Source organism: Gymnogyps californianus, chromosome 2 (assembly GCF_018139145.2).
Source record: "Gymnogyps californianus isolate 813 chromosome 2, ASM1813914v2, whole genome shotgun sequence".
Lineage (NCBI taxonomy): Eukaryota > Metazoa > Chordata > Aves > Accipitriformes > Cathartidae > Gymnogyps > Gymnogyps californianus.
The window spans coordinates 41,285,351-41,310,845 of record NC_059472.1 but is presented as its reverse complement, the minus strand read 5'-3'; the positions used below and the strand labels follow the sequence as shown (position 1 = coordinate 41,310,845).

General features: G+C 36.9%; 1 protein-coding gene across 1 annotated transcript in view; it reads right to left on the bottom strand.

The window, feature by feature from the left end:
- Positions 1 to 25,495, bottom strand: part of NSMAF (neutral sphingomyelinase activation associated factor) — a 40,168-nt gene that overhangs the window by 1,250 nt on the left and 13,423 nt on the right. The window contains exons 6-30 of the mRNA XM_050891733.1: positions 24,957 to 25,007; positions 22,478 to 22,549; positions 22,048 to 22,095; positions 21,896 to 21,948; positions 21,248 to 21,377; positions 20,190 to 20,261; positions 19,228 to 19,336; positions 16,571 to 16,747; positions 15,555 to 15,634; positions 14,048 to 14,138; positions 13,891 to 13,954; positions 13,722 to 13,773; positions 12,590 to 12,710; positions 12,166 to 12,297; positions 10,320 to 10,362; positions 9,711 to 9,874; positions 8,125 to 8,233; positions 6,677 to 6,735; positions 5,880 to 5,947; positions 4,120 to 4,187; positions 3,759 to 3,882; positions 2,937 to 3,020; positions 1,729 to 1,879; positions 1,238 to 1,340; positions 106 to 215 (exon numbers count right to left, since the gene is read on the bottom strand). Coding sequence (XP_050747690.1) covers positions 106 to 215; positions 1,238 to 1,340; positions 1,729 to 1,879; positions 2,937 to 3,020; positions 3,759 to 3,882; positions 4,120 to 4,187; positions 5,880 to 5,947; positions 6,677 to 6,735; positions 8,125 to 8,233; positions 9,711 to 9,874; positions 10,320 to 10,362; positions 12,166 to 12,297; positions 12,590 to 12,710; positions 13,722 to 13,773; positions 13,891 to 13,954; positions 14,048 to 14,138; positions 15,555 to 15,634; positions 16,571 to 16,747; positions 19,228 to 19,336; positions 20,190 to 20,261; positions 21,248 to 21,377; positions 21,896 to 21,948; positions 22,048 to 22,095; positions 22,478 to 22,549; positions 24,957 to 25,007 — 2,335 coding nt within the window. The remainder of the gene's footprint in view (positions 1 to 105; positions 216 to 1,237; positions 1,341 to 1,728; positions 1,880 to 2,936; positions 3,021 to 3,758; positions 3,883 to 4,119; positions 4,188 to 5,879; positions 5,948 to 6,676; positions 6,736 to 8,124; positions 8,234 to 9,710; positions 9,875 to 10,319; positions 10,363 to 12,165; positions 12,298 to 12,589; positions 12,711 to 13,721; positions 13,774 to 13,890; positions 13,955 to 14,047; positions 14,139 to 15,554; positions 15,635 to 16,570; positions 16,748 to 19,227; positions 19,337 to 20,189; positions 20,262 to 21,247; positions 21,378 to 21,895; positions 21,949 to 22,047; positions 22,096 to 22,477; positions 22,550 to 24,956; positions 25,008 to 25,495) is intronic.

The window sequence follows — 25,495 nt, the reverse complement described above, 5'->3', positions numbered from 1 at the left end:
ACAGCCCACTGACTGAGCAGATGACTCTCAAACTTTTCAATAGTAACCGAGCTGGAAAATAGGCATCTTCCATTCAATTTGAGAATAGGAATAGTTCAGGCATACCTGTATGTCCTTTGATTCTTTCAATAACTTTTCCTCCAAGAAGGTCCCAAATCAGTAATTCACCGGATTGACTTCCCGATAAGATGGTATTTCCATCCCATTTGAAGCACCTGCAAGTAAGTCTGAAATCAGTTCACTTCAAGCTTTTGGTATAATGAAAGCTGAACATTTCCAAACGGACTAAGCCAAAAAGAATTGAAAATGGAGGTACGAAACTGAAGGAAACTCTACCCTTTAACACAGTCTTTCTGGAAAGGTTATTCCCAAATCATTTTAAAGAGTCATGACCCGAACTTGCTTCTCTGACTGCCCTAGACCCTTCCCCTGGCAGCAGGATGAAACATATTCCCATAACAGAAGAGGACCCAGTCAGCTGTACAGGTGTATGGTACCCAAGTGCTCTCATGAACCACCACTTTCACTTCGGTCACTTCATGTTCCTGAAACAATCACCTGAAGTGCAAAGAGGACTTTCAGGGAAATAACTGAAGAAAAAAAAAAAATATACACATGCATATACATATGTATGTATACACACACACACAAAAAACCAACAAGTGTACTCCATGTATGGCTGCTATATTTTTACTCCAGTAACTGAGTAAGCATTCCATCTGTTTACCTGATAAACAACAAAGAACAGTATGCATTTACGTTCGGGGTGGGGGTGGGGGAAGTGATCACTAATTATAATAGCCAATCTTTTCTTAGATTATCGAAACAAAAAGGAAGCATTGGGGGGGGGGGGCGGGGAGGAAATCAAGATTATTGACAGAGGTGATTCAAGTAAGAGAACTGTCTCCTTGTTACAAATTCCAGTAGCTCAGCTGCTGGAAGAGCTGGTCAGCTACAGCTCCCTTTATCTTTTATGGATGTTAAAGTGTTAAAGTTGTTGGAAAAAACCACAAGTTATTTACTTAGATACTTGTTTGGTTTTGTCCAGTTTGGAAAGCTTGATCATAATGCACACAACATGCTAGAATGTCAGCCTTTGCACTTCAAAAAGTGATTCAATAAAACAAAGTTGCCAGTATTATCGCCCTTTCCATTCTGCTATCACCAATCATCAAGCATCTCCACAGTTAACTAAGTTGGCCACGCAACTTCATAGTCTGTATGTTCTCAGAATTACCTCTGTGGCTCACCAGCGGTTACAGAAGATATAAGCATTCCAGTTTGTACATCTATTACTTTAAAACAACAGTCCTCTCCTGCGCTGAGTAGATGTCTGCTGTCTGTACAAAAGAAAAAAGCAAACGAAACAACAACAAAAAAGCATGTTTAGACATTCAGTTCTAGTTACCAAAACAGTCTGCGATACAGCATGTTGGATGTGACATTGCCTGACCTACTTATTTATAGATAATTTACTGTAAATTAAGTCTCTAAGCAAGCAATGATAAACAAAATTGGTTTACAGTCCAGACCACTGGTCTGCAGTCTAGTACAGCCTTATATACAATTAATAAATTCTTTATAACGGAGACGCATGTCAATCCAAAACATCTCACCATCCCCCTTAAAGTAGTAATTCCAATAACACAGGTATATTACATGATATCAGGAATAAGATTCGCTTTGAAACTCCCAATGGTGCATATTAAAAACCGAAATCCAACATACCAGGACTAAAAGCAGCATCAAACACAGTCCCAGAATGACATGGCAACTGGTGCAACACTGTTGCTGTAGTAACATCCCAAACACTAATGGTACCGTCTTTGGTTCCAGATGCTAGTATAGTATTTGCAGCATTAAGGTCGATTGTATTCACCTAGAAAGTTAAACATCCCATGATTTTCCTATTCTTTCGTGTGAGCCATCTTGAGACAGGTTTTAAACATACACAAAGCAAGCCCATTATCTGTAAGATGACATTTATTTACAAAAAGCTTTTACATTTAATTCTGCAGCTTCCTTAATTAAGTACAATTATTAAAAATCCTGCCGATAAAAAGTAAAAGATAGGTCCCTTCGATGATATTTTAAAATGCTTTTTCTTTGCAGAATCAGAAATGCAAATTGACATTTCAGACTACTTTTAGTACCCATACTCTCCATCTAAATGCAAGGCTTTACCCTTGTGGGTAAAATTCTTCTTTACTTTTAAAGAACTTCCTAGCTGTCAGTTGTTTCCAATTCTCTTGGGTATAGTTCTTAAATGTTATCAGAACTGTTTCAGTATTTGCCTATGTTGTGACCTGTTAAAAAACTAACTATTAAGAAGGCTTAAAACACAGTAATTCTAAATATCCCACTAGAGTGACATTAGAGGCTATAAATAAAAGTGTGCAGTTACACATTTATAATTCACTGCACACAATGTGTTTACACATTGTATACATTTACAGTGAAATTCAGTAATATATTTTATAGCATGGTAAACAACTCGGATGAATTCTTTTTCATTTGCTTGCCTTTCGCAAAGATACATTAAGAAGAAGCTGTAACAATGAAAATAGTTGAACAACATTAGTCTGTTTTCAAAAACAAAGCAGCAAACAAAAAACCCCCCAGTCCTCCCTGTCCCCCCCGGAACTTTGTGCATACAAGCTCAGCAAGACAAATTAAGAAACCTCTGTTTTTACTGTTGCTTCAGTCCCCAGGAGTGGACCTTTCAACCAGGGAAGTAGAGGACACTGGCGCAGGACACATCAGACAAAAAAAACCCAGAACAAAACAGAAAACCCCTACACACACACTTCCCAAAGCAACACACCCCCTCAGCCCCCTAACCCAACCCTTGTGCTTTACCACTAGATCTTGACTTTGATTTTAATGAGCAATTAATTTCATATTCTGAGATACTACATCTCTATCCACATACTTACACTAACATCGTGTTCTAACTCTGCAAGCAGTTCAAAGTGGTGTTTTTTATTGCTCAAGGTCTCTCCGGGAACACAGTGCCACACCTACAACACAGATATTTAAGTTTGCTCAAGGAAGCATTAGTATAACCCTGGATGAGTTTCTTCAGCACTGAATTCTCACATTGCAAGGAGGGCTCCTTGTGTTAACTGTGGGCCTTGCCTACGTGGCAGAATACAGCAACAACAAATGGCACCTGAACTCGTTTACCCTAAGCAGAGCCACATATTAAACACGACTATGCTGATTCCAGATAGCTTACAGAAGCCTACCTAAGTACGGGTATATCACTGCATTGAATGTATACTTACCAAAAAGCCGTACACAGAAGGCTTTGGGAAATTCTTCCCTAACTTCCAAATTATCTTTCCACCTAACTGTTGGCATGCTCTTTAGATTAGCAAGTTCCTGGTCCACTTAGCTGAAGAATGTAAGCTACAAAACTATTGACATTTTAGAAGCCTATTCCACTCAGCAAACAGAATCACCAGTCAAGGTCACAAAACATTCCAGTTCCTCCAACAGATACAGTTTCCCTCCAAAACTCCCACTTTTAGAGTAAGTTAGAATGAATGAAATGTCTTTAAAGTAACACTTTAGATTTGAAACAGTTGAGATAAAGCTAAATGAAGAAGATATTCTAGAAATAAACTTACTGTGATACTAGCGAAGTTATTATTCTAGTACAACAGGTACATCCACTCCAAAGCATTTGGCTGGCTGAATATTACAAAGTGCTAGCTATAAATAGTTACTGAAGTATAACAAACCCATATACAAACCTTTACAGTGGAATCCCAAGATGCAGAATATAAACGCCCGTCACGCCAACAGATCTTACTGACTGCATCATCATGGCCCATTAAGATGTCCTGCTGTCTTCCAAATGCAATTGAATAAAAATATCTAACAGGAAAAGGTTATAAAGGCATTATGTCTTCAGAAAAAACTTAAACTTTTTTTTCTAAATAGATGAAAGTAACTGTGCTTCTACAGTTTCTAACAGAAATCTACTGAAAAAAAAGTAGAAATATAGACACTGTGTTTTAACAATTAATTTCTGTATCATTATCTAAAACCATAAACATAATGACCAAGGCACTCAATGTAATTCAGTAAAGTCAATAGGAAGTAAATACACACATATGATTGTCCCATGAAGAACTTATGACAGTGGTATCTCCTGGTAAGATTAGACAAGATGACAAAGCCTGTAAGAAAGAAAAAAAAAAAAAAAAAAAAAAAATAGTGTTGAATTTCTTACCCCAAATCAAATAGAAGTACATTAACATGCTTTTGGAGAACAAAAAGCATTTTAATCTTCTATACACACAACATACAGGTGTTACATGAACACTAATCAAGAAAAATCTTACAGGTTGGACACTGAACAGCAAGAATACTTAAGCCTTGGTAAATATAAAGGTAGCACTGAAGTTGAGAAACACATGCAGAACTGATGGATCTCCTTTTTCAAAATGCTGGTATTTCAAGGATGTGGGACATAATTCCTCACTCAGGAGAAACTGAGTTAGCTCTTCATCTTGTAAGCTACTGTCAGTTCTAGATGCAAACAGAAACTAAAAATGAAGATTTCCTTTGATGTTTGTTCTCCATGACAGCTACTTACCAGCTCAGCTCTTTCAAACAACAAATGTAACTATCTAATGTCTACTATTCTCAACAAGAAACATGCTTTACAGACAGCTGCTCAGTTAGTTACATTACCATCACTAGAAGCAGCAAGGGGGAAAAAAAAAAAAAAAAAAAAAAAAAATCAGCCCAGTGCTTCTACTAGTATCATTACCGGTCATGTTTTAGATCTGTTCTAAAAAACACTAAGCTGCTGGACTGTAAAAAGACTACTGCTTCTAGCATTGCTGCAACAGATCAGCGCTAAAACTACAGAGAGGAGAATAATAAAAAAAAAAAAAACTCAAACCCAACCAGTACACAAGGCCTCCTCATGAAAAACTAACTTTTGGCCTAGGATTCAGCAAAGAGCTCCCTTTTTACAGTGCCAAGAAGCAACATTCCTAAGTTTGCCTTGGCTAAAGCATTAGGAATTGCTGTATCTAGAATCACCTGGTAGCAAGTGCCATGGCAGGCCATAGGGTCTTAATGCTGCAACTTACTTGGGAAACTGTTAGAGCATGCTATGGCTTCTGTCTGGGCAACCCATCTGCCTTTTTTGTTCCCCCTAGAGATGAGGGTACAGAGAAGGCTGATATATCCTAGTGTCTTGCCTCAATAAAGGACTCTGAACATGACAATTCGGAGTGAATCTCTATGACCCAGGTTTGGCCACAGTGCTCAAGCACAGAAAATCAGATATAGAATCTCTTTCCAAGTTCTGTTTTAGAAGCAGGGGAAAAATGTTGTTCCGAGGTTGCTGAGATCACTGCTCATTGAGGAAGGATGGCGCAAATTCACCCAGCTTAGACTCCGCTCCCTGTGCTTGGTTCTCCTCTGCTGGCTGACTCACAGCCTTCAAAACCTTGGGAGCAGTAAGGCAATGCTGGATGTGAGCACACGGGTGGAGTTTAGGCTTTGTGATTCTGGCCCCAATGGCAGTTCAAGGTTGTTCAAGGAAGACTCCTCTGCTCATGCCAGACTATCTTTGTCTACCGCAAGCCCTTCCCTGGATAGCTGGGCAACTCAGAACAGAGCTAGCACCGAAGTAAAGTGCAACCATTTAACGCTCCCTTCCCATGATCGCAGAATGTGCTCTGTCTCCCTGGAGGCCTGACAGAGTCTCAATTCACTCTGCTAAATTATTCACACACAGTGCAATTGATTAGGCAGGGGAAGAAAAGAGGCATTGATGTATGCTAAGAGCCATTTCTCTGAGTAGCTTTCAGAAGATTCCCAATGATCTCGTTTTTATTTTGACAGCAACTTACCATGTTTGAAAAGGACACACTTCTCTGGATTGTTTTTGATTCTTTGGAAAACATCTTCAAAGTTGAATCTGGGAATAATGGACAAAATAGAAGATAAAAGGACTGTTTTCTATTATAGAAGCTAGTAATTTTGCTCCTGTTTGAATATTCAAATATCTTACTATGAAAAGCAGGTATAGGTTTCTCATAGTCTTTGAGAAACTCTTTATAAAGCTTGTGACTTGAGCCTGGAACTAGCCTGTTTTGCACCAGTTAGATGGACTCCACCACGCCCATCAAAATCTAAGAGAACTCTGGTATCTAAAGGGAGAAATTACCACCTTCCCAAGCCTAGATATAGGTAATATTAAGATCCTTGATTCAAAGTGATCAAAACTTAACAAATTCAGGTATTTAAGCTTTTTAATTACAGGAAATATATATTTAACTTAATTTCTACAATAGGTGACTTGCAAAGGTGACAATCCAAAAGCCAAACAGAAGTAGCCTTCACATATGAATACTGAAATTCCCTCAAACAGTAAGAAGGAATTGAGCATGAAGTGAAAACAAGAATCTTGTATTTGTCAGAAGATTAGGGCTACTCCTTTCATGACTGTAAAAAACCCAGAACTCAGTGATTCCAGAAATATCCCATTTAATGTTGTCTTCATTTTGCTCTCCATGAAGACACTCATGGGATTCAATCTTAACTACATTTCAGAGTTTCATGCTATTTTGTTCACAAAACATTATTTGGTCTTACAACCTGCATTTACACTGCAGGTTCTAGTAAATACCTCTGCAATAATACTTACCCTGGGATGTAGTGAAAACAGAAGACCCATTGCAAGTGACTGCTATTCCAGTAATTGCCCTGTTTAATACAAGTAAGCTTATAGGTGATTTCATAGGTTTTGAAACTTAACCACCATACCGTAAACTGACTACAGCTGAAATATGTTATTTGATCTCTCTAAGAGCCAAGACATTCAAAGAGATTAAAAGCACTACAGTGGTGTGTTATATGCCTAGAGACAAAAAAATATACCTTGATATAATATGTGAAACACCAGTACACGTTCCCCATATTGTTCTGCAAGAAATTCATCCTCATCAGAAAGGACGTGCCCATGTGAGAGGATAAATAGTTTCACGTTCAGTCTTTCCAATTTGGGATTAGCTACAAAAAGACTCACGAACCTGCCTACAAGCACATACTGAATACCTCAAGTGTCAGGAATCAGAACTTGCATGTCTTTTCTCCTCAAATTTGACATTGGCAAAGTCACTATAGTCTAGAAATTTAGACATACAGCTTATGTCAGGGAGTTAGTTGTTAGGAAGCACAGAGCATTCTGTACAGCCAAAATTCTGTTATACAGACCTGCTTCTATTTTTTTCTCAGCAGTCTTCAGAAAAAAAAAAATTAAAAAAAAAAAAAAATCAGAAGCTGCAATTCAAGTCAGTGACGTTTTCAGGATCAGGATTTCCCTAACCCTAACAATCTGGTAACAGAGGCCCTTTCTCACTACAAATATTACCTTGTTTTCTGGACAGGAGAAAGTTTCTTTTGTAGATTGGGTTACAGTCACCAAGAAAGTAGATGCACTCCAGGTAGTAAGAAATCCTCCTACTAGTTCAGCCACTAGGACAAGGGACGGGGCCAAAGGAAAATCTGTTCTTTAAAATATAGCTGCTGTTGCCCATTGTTAGGTATTTTCAAAAGTTCACCTGAAGTGCCCCTGCTGATTCATGGCTCCCTAGGAATCCATCAGAACAGTAGTTTGGTACCTGGATTAACTGAAAACCTATAGCTGGATGCTTGGCAAACTGCTCATACAGCAGCAGTTCAAGGTGTACAATAGTTGAACTTAAGTGGTTTAACCTTTCAAATGAAATGGGATGAAGAAGTTAGGTCCTCCTGGGGTTATAAATAAATGGAAGTCTTGATCTGGCTGCTGCTATCACAGTTTTAGAGAAGGGTAATCAATATCTGCTTCAGGTACTAAAATGATAATGAACTTAGCTCTAGATCTGTATAAGGAACAACAACAAAAAAAAAAATCAAGCTGACAAATACCTTTTCTGGACTGATAACCCATCATATACTCAAACTCATCTTGTGTAATCAAATCAATGAGCTGTCTCAAAGAAAAGTATTTACCTTAAACCCTAACCCATCATTCAGATTGACACGCAGATACCCCCACCCCCCAATTAAATGGAACAATTTTGACTGTGAAAAGAAAGGAATAGTACCTACTCTTTGTGAATTTTATATTGCTCATCTAATTTTAGTTTGGCAATATTGTTCCAAGCAAGTGTTATACTTTCTTCTGTCAAATCTTCAAATGATTCTTCATTTGGAGAAACTGCAATAAAATGCCACAATAAACTTTCATCACAAATAGAAAACAAAAGATAGATTTCAAATAACTAGGTAGTTGAACTTGCAAACTTAAATATGAAAGTACAGAAATCATGTAGAGCTCCAGGAATAAGAATTTTTGGCTAATGCAGAGAATGACAAGATCACTAACTTTTTTCCAAATCTCTTCCTGAATGCATAGGCTTACACAGTCAAAAATACGATTTTTCTCCCAAAACCAGGGCTTTTAAACTGGAGACTTTACAGAACACATTTCCAGAATGGAAAAATAAAAAAACAAACAAACAAACAAAAAAAACCACACAAAAACTTTTCTGCAGAGATGTTTTGGTGTTCCATTGAGATGTCAAGAGCCTTCCAAATGGAAAAGTACCAGGAAAGCCATCTACTGCTACAATAAAGCATGTGCTTTTATTATTGTATTGCATTCTGTTAGGAATGTCACAATTTCATTTCACTGCACTGTTGCAAAAGTTAAGGGATAAAAAAAATGCAACAAAATTGAGACAATTAGATGTCAATTACTATAAAAAGGCCAAACCCAACAGGAACTGTTGATCTGTGAATTAATGACTTAGGCAGTATACCACCATATCTAATTAACACATAGGAACATTATTATCACCATATACAACTTTCAAAGCCACTCTTGCCATTTGGATGCTACAGGTTGCCATGCTAAGTAGCACTCTTCACTTCTCTGCTTAAAAATGAAAGTCATCAAAAGGTAAGTGAATTGAAGACAACCAACTGAGAAAAACCTTTCCACGTGATACCTGGGCTGAAGATTCAGTCCAATTTGTAGTAGACCACTATACATATGATGAGGACCATAGCATCTTAGTTTCAGACAAATGGTCTAAGTTCCACATTGAACAGAAGCCTGTGATGGCATTACATATCGTTTTCTTGAAGAAAGTTATTCAATCAACATTGTCCCTACACTATGTAGGGAAAACAAAGTAATTTCTTTACAAATTTTCATTCAAGTCATGGAAAAGGAAAAAAATTCAGATGCTTAATTTAAGTTCTTAGGGTTTATTTAGACCAAGCCAATCGATCACCCCAAAGACATCCCTGTTCAAAAACTGAAAAAATCTTTACATCATTTAGAACACCTGCAGACATGGTCATTGAAGCTGCTGTCCTATCAGCTTGATTTTGAAGTGTCATGAAAGGCCTGGGATGATAGCCCTCCCACAGCTTCAAAAGCAGAGGTTGAACAGTCCCAGGGGAGTCCACTGGAACAGAAGGCAAAGTGCAGGACAACGCCTGTATTTTCAAATTTGAAAATGGTCTTGCCAATTTTTCTTTAACAGTTAATTCATGGATTTATTTTGAGTTGGCTTACAGGGAAAGTGGCCAAGAGAGTTGTATAATGAGATCCTGTGGGAGAAAGATACAGAACTTCTCAAAATTACAAATCCATTACATTGTCAGTTTATCTGTTAAACATTTACCTGGAGACTCACTTATGGAAACACTGTGACTAGATGTTCGAGACAAGCTTTTCAACTTCGGTATTATCCTTCGAGGATGAGGAATTGTAAACAACTGTTTTGGCGTCTGTCCAAACTCCAAGATCTGTGTCAGCAGAGCTACTTTTTCATTGGGGTCCATAATACTTTACAAAACCAAGATATTTAATTAAGCCAAGTAGGCAAGCACTTTTTTCCTCCCCTCCCGTGAAAGCACGGGCCTGCATGTGCAGTTCCTACAGCACTACAGGCCATCACAAATTCTTACAGAACTGATTTACCACAGATGTGACAGACAGTCATATGACAGCTTCATAGTTTTGTTTATGTACGATGACAATATGCTCATCCATTGAAAAAAAATAAAGTAATTTCACAAAAGCCAGACTGAAGAAATGTTCAAGTAACAATCTTTCAATGCATGCTAAAACTGAGAACCTGATGCTGGTTCTCTGCATATTTGGGAGTATAAAATGGAAGAGCTACACCATTCTCGTACAGAGCACTTTTACAGCCAGCAGAGAAGCTGGAGGGATACTGTGAAATTTAGCTAACTGCTTTAACAAAAACATTCGTATTCTTGTTAATTACCTGTTTAAATCCACTCCTCCTTCATAAGTTAATGGGTGAAACACTGGAGAAAAAAAAAAGTTTATTTGTACAATGTAGATATACAAGGCTCATTTTCTGTGTCTTGCATACCTACTACAAAAAAAAAGTTGTATTTTTTTTTACTCAACTTGATTATATTTAAGCAACTAAGCTATTTCAGCAGGCTATAGAGTTTGAGATCTTGTGTTTTAATCCTGGGTTTCTTACCTGTTTAGGATTTCTAAGAGACTCGGAGAAAGTTTCAGAAGAAATCAGTACTTTCGTAAAGGAAGGATGACTTATTTAAGCTTCATTAAATATATCCCGCCCCAATAAAGAAAGGAAAAAACCACAGTTGCATAACTGGATCTCTGGTTATTTTCTAGACAGGTAACAGAATGTAGTAAAGTACGATCATAAAGGTCTGCCTATTCACCTGTTCATTTGCTATGGGGATAGCAGTTACACAGTGAATTACTTTGGGGCCTCTGCATAAGAACACTTAATCTTTTGACATAAGTTCATTCATACGCAGATCCCTTCTGTCTCTCTTATCTACTCAAGTGTCTGCAATTCATTACGCTAATAAAAATCCACACTGCAGCAGAAGCAGCACATTGTGCATAAAAAGTGCTCTCACTTGAGAGGTAAAAATATTGGTGCCATAATTTAAATGTCCATTTACCATATTCAAAGCCTCTGGCACATTGTAATTGACACTTATGGTCACAGTATGATTGGATGCCAAACCCTGCAACCCTTAAATCATGATTTAAGAACACGTGGGGAAGCACCTTAAAAAAACCCAACAACAATAAGAAACAGAAAAAGCAACAAAAAACCCACCACAAACCAAATCACATTATCTTACCCTGGAAGTAGAAAGCACTGACTACCAAAATGAAGAATGGCTTATTCCTTCCTTCCCCGCTGTTGTAGGAAGGTTTTCTTTTTAAACTTATTCTATCTTGCTAAGTGCAAACTATCTCAACATTGTCTGCTACTTGTAATCATTCAAAAGGATCAGGGCTTCTGGAATAAACACCCTAAAAATCTGATCTGCTAACCTTCCTTTACCAAGAGGACATTTCCTTATCAGGTAGTAACATACATAGCTAAATATCAGACTGCTGAATAAGTTAATCATTGGCATTACTATTAGGTCTAGATTAATTTAACACATCAACATAGCAATCACATAATAACATCCCCTTTTGTAAGCATTTACAATGGCTACATACATGCTTAGAATAAGATTGCAAACAGTGAAACTTTCCACATGTACAGTAAAAAGTATATATACTACTGCAGTAGTATATACGTACACAAGGACAAACCTAGTCACCTGCATACTTTTTCCTTCATTCTTGCTCCTAAAGAGCTATAGCCCATTAGCCCCTTCTTTCCCTTGCCAATTCTCTCAAGAGGAGGGGGAAAAATTGCATTGAATTTCTCACACTGAAATTACAGTGTAGGAAAGTTAAAACACATGTTTGTGTGGAGATCCTACAGACTCCTATTTTTAATTGGGAAACATTAATTCCATACTACATTGCCACATGGTGCTGTGCAAGCAAATAACAGCAATACTGTAGAATCTTCTTGCCTAACATCTTAAGTACATCTTCAAAGATGCAAATCACCATGAAGGCAATAGATTTTACTATATAAGACACTATTTCCAGTAATGAAGAACTGCATTTCCTTTAAGGATCAAGCATTCAAAGCATAGTTATGGATACTCAAAACAAATCAGGCATTACAGATATGCTGTTATTTACCATTCCTGCCTAATTAAAGCATCCTTTTTTCTTTTTTTTGCTATTTCTATAAAGTGTATATTTACCATTGTGAGCTGCAACTGCTTCACTTCCTTTCTGCTTGCAGCCAAATATTATGTCAATCCATTCATGAAGATGTTCTGATACATACTGACTTTCTAAAGCCTCTCGGCTCTTCTGAAGAAAGTCATCAGGACCTGCCAAGAGAAAGGTCAATTAAAGGAGAAGATACCCCATTCAGTATTGGTAACCATCTCTGTTCCTCTTCCTTCTTGAAGGAGCAACCAAACAAAAAACCCCCAACCCCAACAACCCACAAACCTCAAATTTGCTATAAAAATTAAATGCAACTATTAATTACATCAATGTTTTAAAGCAAAAATTCATTCAGAAGAAAACAGAATGGGCATTTTTGAGGGAAGAACCACCATCCCAGGAATCGAGATAATCTGGTATTAATTCATGATACAATAAGTTGACTATTATTACCTGATGCCCAAGGGGGAAGCTCTACATCTTCAACCATCTTTCCACCCTGCCTTTTTCCCAAGTCCAGCTTCAAGCTGTTTACTAGAAAACTAGAATCATTTTCATAAAATTCTGGAATCAACTGGAAGGAAAAAAAAAAAAAAAAAAGGAAGTTTTGAGATTAGCTTAGCTTTGATCACTTAAGTAGAATACAGTCAGTAAAAACTGAAAGTTATCAAAGTTCATATGTCAAGCCCTAAACTTGGGTAGTAATTTTTCCAAGCTTTCTTCTCTGTCAGTAAAGCAGCGCTGGAAACTTCCTCCCATCATCCTTCCAACTACTTTTAGGCTTCTTGACTACCCACAAGGCAATTCTCTGAGCTAAATTCAGAGTGGCATAAATATTTTTAACATGTAACGTGTGACATATGAATTCATAATATCTAAGAGTATCTTCAGAACTCTCATTGCATAGCCACCTTCTCATTTTTAAGACATCAGGTAAAAGTCAAGACAAAAATCTAGAATGAAACTAGAATGATGACAAAAGTTTCAGAGGTTAAGTCAATGATTTAAAGACCACCATAGCTAACCATTAACTACAGACTTTTTTTTTTTTTTAAAATATCACTATATTAAACTCTTTTATCAAAGAAACATTATTTAACAGCACCCACTACCTGACAGTTAATCATTCTCAACATATTCTAAAAGTTATGATTTCTATAAGGCTCAAAAAACTAAAGATAAAACTTCTATAGTTTAACGTCTCCAGATGTACTGTTGTAATACAGCCAAATCCTTACAAGATTCCAGCAGATGATACATAAAATTCCACCTTTTCAGCCTTAATCCACTCTGGTAATTCCCACTTATTCCAATAATATTCACAATGACACTTCTGTTAAACTAAAAGCCAGAAAGCAGACACAGACAAGCAATCATGGAATTACAGAGACGTTAAAAATGTTGAAGGATTCATAAAATGCAGTCAACATCCTTAAAAAACCCACACACAGCTAAAAACCACAAACAACAAAACAAAAAACCAACCAAACACACCCCAAAACTCTCAAATCAACAGGAGACATCTAAGAACAGAAAGCTTAGCACAGATACCAAGAAGGACTTGAATCATTTTCCAGCCATTTACCTCTTTGAAGTCTGTTGCACCATCCAAACAGTTTTTCCAAGTTTCTGCAAGACTAGATAACACATACCAATCACACATTTGTTAAAAAAGTATTTTTTAAGGCTTTGCACTCCCTTGATGCATATTTGAAAACAAAATCGACCTACTTACATGCAAAATGTAAACAAACCTGTTGAACATTCTGTCAGCGTGATCAAACTTTCCATTCTGCAGACAGAGCATGTATTCTGGAGCTAAGGAGAAAGAAAACAATCATCAGCTTGCTCCAAACCTTGTCCACTTCAGAGGTAACTGTCTGCTCAGAGAACATGTAAAAGCTGTCTTACCAACTCTAACGAGATAAAACAAAACATAACCCGGAGATGAATAATGGCTCCCATACATGAACTTAGGCTCTGGCATTTCCTGATAACGTGTCTGCAACATATGAAGAAGAAAGAGGTCTGTTTAAAATCAGCACTCCTGCTTTCCTTCAATATTGAACACATACACACTTCTTTTTTTTTTTAAAGACACAGATTAGGACCACCCTCAATTTTTTTTTTTCTAACAATAAAACAAACTCTAAGTTCTAATATCCATGCAGCTTTAATCAGATCAGTATATCAGTAAGGCAAAAAAGTTTTCATAACTTATGATCCAGAATTATCAGGTTTTCAGCTTTTTTTCCTCTCTCACTTTCACACGTAACTGCAGTGACTCAACTTCAAATGACTGCAAACAAATACTTCCTTTTTGTCTTTCACATGAAGTTTAATGAGAGTATGGAAGAACATCCTGACTTAATTCAACCTGGAAGATTCCCTCCTGTCTGAAGCTCCTATGCGTTATCCTTAAAACCTATCATAATCTAAATAAAATGGCTTTTACTGCAGTAAGCATGAGGCAGCTAACAGCTTGAGGAAACAGTCAGATCTTAGAAAAAAAACTTTATGTTATTGAAAACATAATATTGATCATGTTCTTACCTTCCACAACCTTAAGAAGCTTTATGATTTTGAAATATTTAATCTTTTTTGCCAACATAATGCAGTTAGTCTGGCAATATTTTTTTTCCTAATGCTTCATTAAGAACTAATAAAGGTTCCAAAACATTAAATATAGTTATGTCCTGTAAATGAGTTTGGAATAATTAACTTACCATAGGAGACAATGATTTTATACAGAGAATTAAAAGCCAAGAAACTGAGGACCTTCTAAGCCTGTAACTATGTGTTTGACTGCTTATGAAAAGAAAGTCTGCCTACTTTGAGAAATGGAAAAAGTTTGTGCACTATTATCTGCATGTGAAAATTTCAAGTTGGTGCTCTGATTTCCACGGATCCAGATTTCCTCCCTTTGAAGTACTCTCCCTCAAAGTCAGCTTTTTTCTTAAATGGAAGTACTTAAGATTTCTACTACTTTGTCTTGTTTAATTCATACATGTATTCTACATTACGCATTTAAATCCATTGGTCTTGAAGTTTTATATTTCCACATATGTTTATAGCATCTCAGTGCCTGCCATGCAAATGCAGTTGCAATAGTTAAATGGATTTGGGGATTTTATTTTAAAAGTGAGGTAAAACATTTAAAAGCATATACGTATGAAATGTTAGTAATAGAGAAGAAACAGATTCAAATAATTTTAAATTAGTACTGACAAAATCAGTACTGATGAAATCAAGCTGAAAATAAACGTGGTATGTTTATAGGTAAGTTTGCTTCTGATAAGGTTTATAGTTGGTTTTAGACATCTACATAATTCCCAAAGCTTGCTTGACAAAGGTCCTTTTATTGCCAATATGTACAAGGCCCAAAACACGCAGCACATAAAAGCCAAGATATACATACCAGTAGTCTATCCAGCCTTTCCTTATTCAGGGCACCAATTGGTTTACTAAGGTCACGGAATGTTTCAGGCTTTGTCAGATCTAAAAAACCATAGTTAGATTCTATGCATTCTACTAGACAGGAATGTACTCTAATGAATATTTAAAAACAAAAGAAAAAACCCAAACAGCAACAAAACAAACAAAAAACAACACAGAACCCCTCCAGTAATTTTCTCTGCTCCCTAACTGTGAAGGAATAAAGTCTTACTGTAAATGGCTACTCATCTTCTTCCTTCCAAGTAGACATAATCTCATACCTCTCGCTTAAGAACTAGTAGTTACATGTATGTGACAACTATTGCAACTAACATCACCTAGTCAATACAGGTCCTGCTACCTGAGGCACAAAAGCAGCTGGTATCGTCTTCTTCCTACTCATTAACTGTTCTGTCAGGCTACAGTTAAGTCCCACCAAACAATCAGATGGAAGCGTTTGAGCTGGTGCTGATGAGTACCATGAGATTCCCCTACTCTACTCCTTGTAGAGGGACATAATCCTCAAAAGGACAAACTTCCAACACAAACTGCACTAAGACCATTAATCAAGGAGCCTGTTTAGGCACTAGCCTTGTTAGCCTCTTCCTTTCAACTTGCAACACTAAAAATTGTAAAAGAACACCTGGATTCTATACATTGCAATGCATCCAACTTGTTCCATAAAAAGCCATTTTACTGGTTCTTTTGCATTTATTAGAATCATAGAAAGTCTTTGAATGCTCAATACTGCCGATTTTCAAAGCGACCAAGCAGATGCTTGGTACATACTCTGTATGTGAAGAGTGAAATATTAAACAGGAAAAGTTGAGGTATTTTGTCCGCTAAACTCCAGGGAAGGGGTAAGTGCACAGCAAAACATCCATGATCACTAATGCCAGGTTCATTTTGATCTAACATGAACTTCTTGCAGTGTAAAACCCTGCCGAGAAATTTCAGGTTGGACACGATGCACTAACATGTCTTTTTGTATACACATACCTAATACTGAACTAGAGTAGTCTGCTATGATCCAGGGAAATACAGGATACTGGGAGAGATCGTTGCAGCTTCTATCAGCCAGATTGTTGAGATGAAGAAGATACTGGTAATTTGATATATGTCCTCGCTGCCATTGCAACATGTAACTTTCAGCTGTATGCTCTGTAATATGATTTTCTAAAATAAAAGAAAACGTTAAGGGTTTTGAGGTTTGGAGTTCCACCCCCAAATTGTACTGTGATCAACATTATGCGAGGTACTATAAAATAATTAAGGGCATAGTTGTTTAAAAGAACAAGTCAGAATTAAGTGGTAACTTCATGTTTCAATAGCTACCATACTTTATACTTTTTTTTTTAAGATCTGTTCAAACAGACCTAAAATACATCCAACCAAAAAAAAAAAAAAAAAAAAAAAAAAAAATCACACAGAAGGAGTGCTGAAACCAAACACAGAAACAATGGATGGGAAAACTTGAACATTTATGGAGGTATAGAAAAATATTTGCAGAACATGAACAGCTCTCTTGGCAATCAGGCAACCTTTAAGATTGCAAATTTCTAGAAGTAGTTCTGCTAGAGTCAAGAAAAACATTAAATATATTTTCCTACTGGACAACTAAGGATGCCCACTAACAATGACTTGTGGAAAGAAGTCATATATGTATGTAAATAGGATTCAGTTTCAGAACCACTGAAACAGAGAGACTAGAGGAAGACAAAACTTGACCACCACTCAAGAAAGTAGGAATTATGCACCTGGAGCTTCTGTTTGAAGCATTAGGCAGGGGCTCAAGAAATTCAAAACTGTACTACCCTCTACTCAACAGCTATAATACAAAGGTATGCTGCTGGACAACAAAATGACCTGGGAATATTGATTTCATTCTGTCCCTCCACCTTAAAATGAAGTTAAAGGAGTTTCTGTGTTATCTTAGTCTGTCCTGTTTGTGGCAGGCTTATCAAGAGAAACGGGGGAGCTGGAGGCAGTTTTGCACAGCGAGGGGGGGATGCTGATTTTTTTTTTTTTTTTCATTGTTCCTTCCATTGATTCAGTTTAGAGCACCTTGGCAAGTGCCTGAAATAGCAGAACTGAAGGACTGCAACCACGGCACGATGGCAAGAAACTATCCTATCATCAAGTAATCACAGTGAAACCACATCCTTGCCACACAAAGCATTATACAGCACACTTCTGCATGCTTGTTTTACCGCATCTATGTTACAGGCTGCTCTTCCTCCTACTTAAAAGTCTTCAAATACCTTTTACCACCATTTGCTGCTGAAGGCTACAACACAAAGCTAAAGAATTACAATTTCTGTGAAATATCAAATTATTCAAATATTATCACTACAATTATTAATTAGAAGGAAAGGAATTCAGATTAGGATATGGCATGCCTCTATTTTAGCTCAGCAGAAGCTGGAAAAACATATTCCAACCCTCCCTTCACCTTAGTACCTTAAATTCTACAAGTGTTAGCACCTTCAAAGAGAGGATCTTCTGCTGTCAGCTACAGCTACTGAGGTGCTACAAACACCTTTAGAGAAAGAGTTCACTCTTTTTTTTATTTTTAAGCTACAACAACATCATCATCATCTTCATCTGCACCTTGAAATTTCAGCTTTGAAAGTTATCCAGAAAACAAAGTCTGAAGCAGGGTAACAGCATGCAATTATTTCAATAACAGAGAAAATCATGTTAGAATCTATTTGCTTTTCAAAAGGAATATCTAAAAGACTAAAACAATTCTCAGGGGAAGCGATCATTCCTTTGTGGCCTTTCCACTTTTCTTTGTGAAATGGGGAAAATGTCAACTGATATTTAGGCAAATTCATTAAAACAGAACTAGAGCTCCGGTACAATAACAAAATAGTACCAAATTTACATAAACACTTCCAATATTGGCAGTAAAAGTAAGTTTCACTGTTTCAGTTGTAGTAGCATTACAGAAAAACTATTAGTTGCTTCTCCTTGTTTTTCCAGGACACACACTAGCCTTTTAGAAAGTTTCTGTTCAAGATCTGCAAAAGATATGTATCACTTTCTAGGAATTAATGCATACAAGATTTAATAGAAATGAGAATTTAACTGTTTCAGAATGGTAATTTTCATCAACCACTGCTAAGACTGAGGAAAGTTCAGGTATACATGTGTGCACTAGAAATCCATCCATTACAGGAACCTTCTCAATAGGATTTTTACTTGGACTTAACCATGGGCCAGGGGGATCCACCCACAAGTCAGTCTATATTCTTTTAGCAAAATACAGTTTAACTGAGTGGATCTTATTTACCCCTTGCTTTGAAGATAAAGTGTTTTGTGGGGGTTTTGTTTGTTCATTTGTTTCATTTGTTTGTTTGTGGGTTTTGGTGGGGGAGGGGGTTTAAATGACAGTGCATATCAAGTTGTAAATCAAAAGAATTAGTTTCACCTTAATAATGCTATCTCAGCTTTCATACTCAGCTCTTCAAACACAAACAGAATATATGCAACTTCGCAACATTCAGTCTGAACTTTGCTTACTTCTATCAACAATTTTTAGGGCTAATACATCTGTTTATTCTTCTCATTCTTCCCACAAATCAGAGCAAAACCCAGACAAATTTCCCCTCACAAGGTACTATGGACTACATTAATAAATAAATACTGCAAACCTATATATGTTGCAATAAGGAAATAGAGCTCATCTCGATCTTGATAGTCGTAGAATTTCAAGTAGATGTCAGAACATAGATCATTTTCTGTGCAAAATACTTCAAGTCCCTTAGAAGTTAAGGGGGGGAAAAAGTAAATGAGAGCAATTACTGACAAGCTGTAATATTCATGTTTTTTTTAACAGAATATTCCAGTTACTAATATCTAAAACTTAAGACTCTAAACTGGGTAGCAGTTTTGCCCACAAACTCTAACATTTTGATCTTTCCTATTTCCAATCATAAAAGCATGCAGTTTACAGCCAACTGAGCAAATAGCTTTATAGCTGTCCATAGAGTGGCTCTGTCTGGATTGATTAAGCACAGGTAATACACTTTTGTGTCCTAAGTGAACGGAGTGAGGCAAAGAGTTAAATATCTATTTAGTTTAAATGTGTTTTGAGACAAAAATTTTGTTCAAGACTGTAATTTCAGTGCAAACACTGAAAGCATACAACTGAGGTTCCACTGCAGCACTCTCATCATCCCTCAGTCATGTACAGCGGGACTCATCGCTCCACATTAGTCTCAATCTGAACCAGTGATCAAGCTCCCTCCATTAATCAATCCAGAGAGAAAACACACCATGAGAGCACAATTCATTCTATACCAAGATAGGTGTTTGAGATAAATGGAATTAATTGCTCCCTGGAGCTACTCCCTTCTCCCTTCCCCTACACCAGCTGCTTATGAAAGAAATTTTTCATCCTTGACAGAGTTCACTCATCCTGTGTTTTATCTTTTTGACAACACAGGGAACTAAAACACTTAAAAACCAGAAAGGATCTTTGAGTGCTGTTCACTACTTAATCCAGAGTTTTAAAAACACATAGCTTTTACCTAATGATGCACACAGTTTCAGCTGGTCATTTTAAGAAACAATATATACAGCAAGACATTAAAAAAAAAAAATTTGAGCTTACCAGTGGCATTAGCCCATGTCTTCTTTTATAGATGCGACGCACATTTTGCAGTGTTATTTGTACCACTGGTTTCTGTAGGGGGCGAGGGAGGGGGAAGAAAAGATGGAGATATTCTAGAAGGCATATGTTCTTCTGCATTAACCTCTCCAGTCAATCTGAAGTTTCTCTTGACTAGAGATACTAGCAATACGAAAACAATATCCATCCATGTCATTTTAGCAGTGGAACAGTGGTGCTAAGCAGTTACATTAAAAAGAGGAAGCTTGTCTTTGCTGTTGGTTCTTGTCTGAGTAGCCAAGCAGTTTAAGAATAAAGAAAGAATAGTGTATTATCACCCGAGTCTGTCGCCAGTTATAATAATCATGCAAGAGAGGAGCAGAACACAAGAAGCTCTATTACAAATAAGGAAGCCCAAATTGGGCCGCTGGGCAAACTGTTTGCCAATGGTGCCACCTGGTGGGTGGACATTCAATGGCATTTTCTCATCTTCAGCTGTCAAACCCATTTTCCTCATCCGGACATACTTTCAGCATATTAGCGGCCTGCTAAGACTATTGCTGCTATTTCAATGACTAAGTTCCAAAGCAGTAATCTGTCTGCAACAGGCACTCAGTTTTCCTCTGGAGAAAGAAATGATTAGTTTAATAGAAAACCCAGCGAAGATCTTCCAATATAAACTAAACATATATAAAGCTCTCACTAGGTAGCAACAGCATCACAGAGTAAGATTAAGAAATTTATCTTAAATGAAACTTTACAAAAAGTGATCTTTAAATATTAACAGAGAATGAGCAAAGGACATTTTGTGCTTTGTCAGTAGGAGGTCAATTTTAAGCAAGTAAGCACAGAATAAAGCCTCAGAAGTAGAGATGCACTGAATGCAACAGAGCAGCACAGATCACAGGAAAACTAAGGAGCTTCTGACTATAACTGAAAATAGTGTCTTCTTGGACATGTGCTCCATGTGCATTTAAGAGGAATAATACAGAAAATGAAAACTGTCCACTAGAGGGGCAGCGTGCTCACATCATATGCAAGACCATCTATGAGGCACTTACAGGATATCCATTAAGAGGCTGGAAGTACAAGTTAGCATCAGTAACACACACATGCCCTGGATTAGTCACCAGTGGTGTCACCATTTCTGCTTTACATTCCATATGCAGCGTTTCAGAAATGCTTTGAAATCTACAAGTGAAGAAAGGGAGTAAGTTTACCTCCAGTTCTTACTTAGGTAGAGCTATCCTTAAATTCTTTAGAAAGATTTTAGGTTAGCTTATAACCTTGGGACATCAGAATGGGGACTTCACTAAGCCTATTTTAGACATGAAGAAAGTTCTTTGTTGAGAGCTCTACTTTAACAGGCACTCCAGAAAGGAAAGTTGCTACATTCTGCACCAGTCTCAGAGCAGTAAGCCACTTGACTTTTCTATACAGAACTTTATTTGGCGTATACTGATGCCCAATTTGCAAGAAACTCGCAGATAAATGGAACGGTCTGGAGAGATAAAAAAGTAACACGTTCATCTTCACAACACAGAATTTCCCATTCTCCATTCCAGATGGTTCAGAATACAAAGAAGATAACTCTCTAAATTAGACAGCTTACGCTGCCCCAAACAAGTACCTATTAAGTACTGACGCAGTAGACTAATAAACCAACAAGCTGAAAATAAATTCCCAGTAGAAAGTGATTAGAAAGATACCTGTTTTTATCAAATGAAGTTCTAGCCAAGCGCGATTGCAATATAGCAGTTATCTAATGTGGAGGGAAAAAAAAAGTTAATATGGTCTATGGTTCAAATGCAATTAGAATTTTATTATTAAACAGTGATATCAGAAATAATCAGATACTTACCATGGCAGCTTGATCTCCCATCTTATCTAGACAAGAAGCCCTGTAAAGCTAAAGAACAATGAGCTTTAAGTGAAATAGCACAGAGATCCACCACACAGCTCAGAAGTCAATAGAAACTGGGGGGGCTTTAGCATTCTTGGTGACAGAGTACTAAAAGAACTATTATTATTTCTTATTAAAGTAGGACATGTTCGTTCATTGCTACTGTCATGTTATTACTTTGTCTGTATACTACCACCCTGCACAGTAAAAGCTAATATGGGTAGCTTACGACAGCTTTCAGAACTAGATGCTGTGTTCAACTGCTACATTTTAAAAATAGATACTCCAAGAATTTCACCTTGAGAATAAATATTTAAAGAAAGCTCTCCATTAAATATCAAAAAAGATGCTGTGATGAAGTGTGCAATGATATCAAATAACCACATACCTGATGTAGAGTTTGCACAACATCTCCTAGTTTCCCAGCAACATCCAGTTGGAATAAGTGTTCTGTTCTACCCTAAAGCCAAAAGTACATTTACTACAGATGAGTTTAAAATAAAGCTCAGTGAAAAAAAAAAAAAAACTAAAATCAAAAATACTCTAAAACCTGGTCAAAGTATGCTATCACAGGCTGCAGTATACCTGAAACATTCCAAAGGCAGATGTTAAACTTGATTTTTTTTTTTCTTTACAAATATATCTTCCCTCTGGTAAGCTCTTTGTGCAGTATTTAGTCCGTTATTTAATACAATGCAACATAATAGCTTTGAAGTGAACAAATTAATATAGTGTAAGCATCAGTAAATGTAGAACTAGTACCTGCTCTGTCTATGTTAGTATCAGGTAAACACATGTAAATATAGAACTAGTAAATGACATATTACATTGAAACAGCTACTGTATATCTTTTAGACAAAAGATACCAGCCCATCAAATCTTTAAAGACTAGGCTACGAAAGTTATCATTCTCCTCTACATAAATAGTTTTGAGCTGAAAAGATCTCAAATCCAATCACAACCTGTTTTGACTAGTCATTTATAAAAACCTCACTAACGCAGCACCCAGCTTATGTGGCATACTCATTTTTCCCCTACAAAGTTTTCCCAGCTTTCTTAAGTGTCGTTTCATAGTACATATTTCTGGTTTTGACTTAAGTATATCAGAAGTATTTGCATGGATCAACTCATAGTAACTCTTACACATAACTCATATTTAGCAAAGGTGGTGGGACCTCTTGATGACCCCTGAATGTCGTATAAAACTGTATCAACACATTTCTGTAGGGCTTTGTAATTCCTCAGGCTAGACTTTAAAAAAAAGTGATCAGTAAGACTACATCAAGACATTGATCAGTAGATACAATTGGATTAATTTAAAACTGAAGGAAAGACGACATGGAAATCTAGATGATCTTCAGTGTAACGTATGTGATCTGAGCTGAACTGACAGCAATCCCAGAGGAAAGCATGCTTCAGGAAGCAAATGGAGCTGGAGTAAAGGGCGACAAGAAATGCAGTAGCAATTTAGATAAAAGCCTTGTAACATTTCACCCAGAGCACCATTTTCCTTCAACCAGGAAAGCACGGCTCAGAAATCCTAGCGGATGGTCTACAAGGATTGCTTACAGCCAACAATGTAAAAGCTTTTGTGAGCAGTTCTCTCTGTAGCTCTCCAGCCATATGCAAAGACAATAGCTCAGCATTTCATAATTGATCTGAAACAGTCAATGCAAGTCTTGGAAGATAAAATGTACTACCAAATTCCAGCACTCAGTGATGCATCTGGAACTGGCAACGATTCAAGTAGAAGATATTTAGCAGCAAGAGAAAAAATTCTGAAATGATTGAAGGCAAACTAGATTTCTTGTTTCAATATGCAATAGCTGCACTTTAGTGAAGTAAATTGTAATGGTTAACTGTCAGGAATGTTTTAGGTATGAATGAATCTTAACTTAGGAGAAAATAAAGTGAAAAGCCTTCCAAACAGCCCTTTTGATTTTTTTCTTTTTCACTATGTTGGCAATGTGATAAGATATTTGTATGATACTTAATAAACCTTGCACATGGAGGCAAAACAGAAAATAGAAAGACTAGAAGAGAAAACAGGTTCAACACATGAAGAATTAATGGCATAAAGCAAACAAAGAAAATAAAAAAATCCTAGTTTAGAGACAGATCTAATCACAAAACCAACCCAAAGCAGTTGTTGAGAGAACAGAGATCATCTCTTGCCTCTTTGCTGTTCATTACAGTAACACAAATTTATGGACTCCATCATTCTTGAAATTTCTTACTTGAACAAATACGTTGAGAAATATAATTCTGTCTGTTTCAATTCTTGGGCAAATATGGTGTTTCATGATTCTGCATTTTCATTTTGTGTTTGTGTCTTAACACATCTTGCATTCCAGGTGAAAAACCCTTACTTCTATGCCTTGAAGCCTCGAGGCTCAGAATCAGAGCAGACCCACCCCATCAGCAGAAAGCAACCAGAAGTAAGCTCTGATTTCTGCTGTGAGCAGGCTTATCTGCCACTTCTTTGAACTGTGAAGCACTCAGCTGGGAAATATCAATTAGCAATCTCTCATCTCGGGTGTGAGCAGAACTGAGGAGAAGCCATTTAGCCAGGATGCAGTGTCCACTGAATACTAGCAGCCAGCTGAGAGCTCTGACTGTTGAGCCAACAGAGCTGCACATCAAGGTAAATAGCAAGTGCCAAGCCTGCAGTATGTCCTCCAAGAAATACCACAAACACATTATGGAAGAATTCAGACACTTGTTTTATCAATATGCAAAATTACTTTTTTTTTTAAAGCTTTATTGTCATAGTGCTCAAAATAGGATTATCTTACTCTTTCAGAAATGAGAACATAAATCCTTGCAAAACATTGGTTTGCTAAGAACAGTGAAAAATATACACTTACTCTTACTGTTTTATAGGGTGCAATAATGTTTCTTTCTTTAATGAGAAAAACCTGAAAGAGTAAGAGATGTTACAGTTTCAGTCCTTAAAAAATAATAAAATAAATCAGAAGTACTAATAAAGACAAAGCTAAGAACGCTGTTTAAGCAAGCAAAACACTGGGTTGCAATATCCTGCTTTAGTTACCCCAGATAAACTGCAGAAAAACAATGACCTTTTTTAGTAGCTAATTGCAAGAGGGGCAAGTGTCCAATTTAGTTCAGAGGCTTACTTACTTCTGTAGTTTATTAGTGGGTTTTTATTCTAATCATATGACCTTAAAGGAGTTGCAACATTAAAGCTAATACGCACAGCCATCAATCTAATCCCATTCAGTTGAAGAATCTCCCCTTTTCTTCTGGTGGCTCATACCCTTAGGGTTCTGTCCTGATGGGAATTACCCCACAGGGGCAACTCACAACATAAACTACTGTGTAAATCTTCTCAAATGAATCCCTTCTTCCACTGCCAAACATTTCGCTTCCAGTTCCAACCACCACA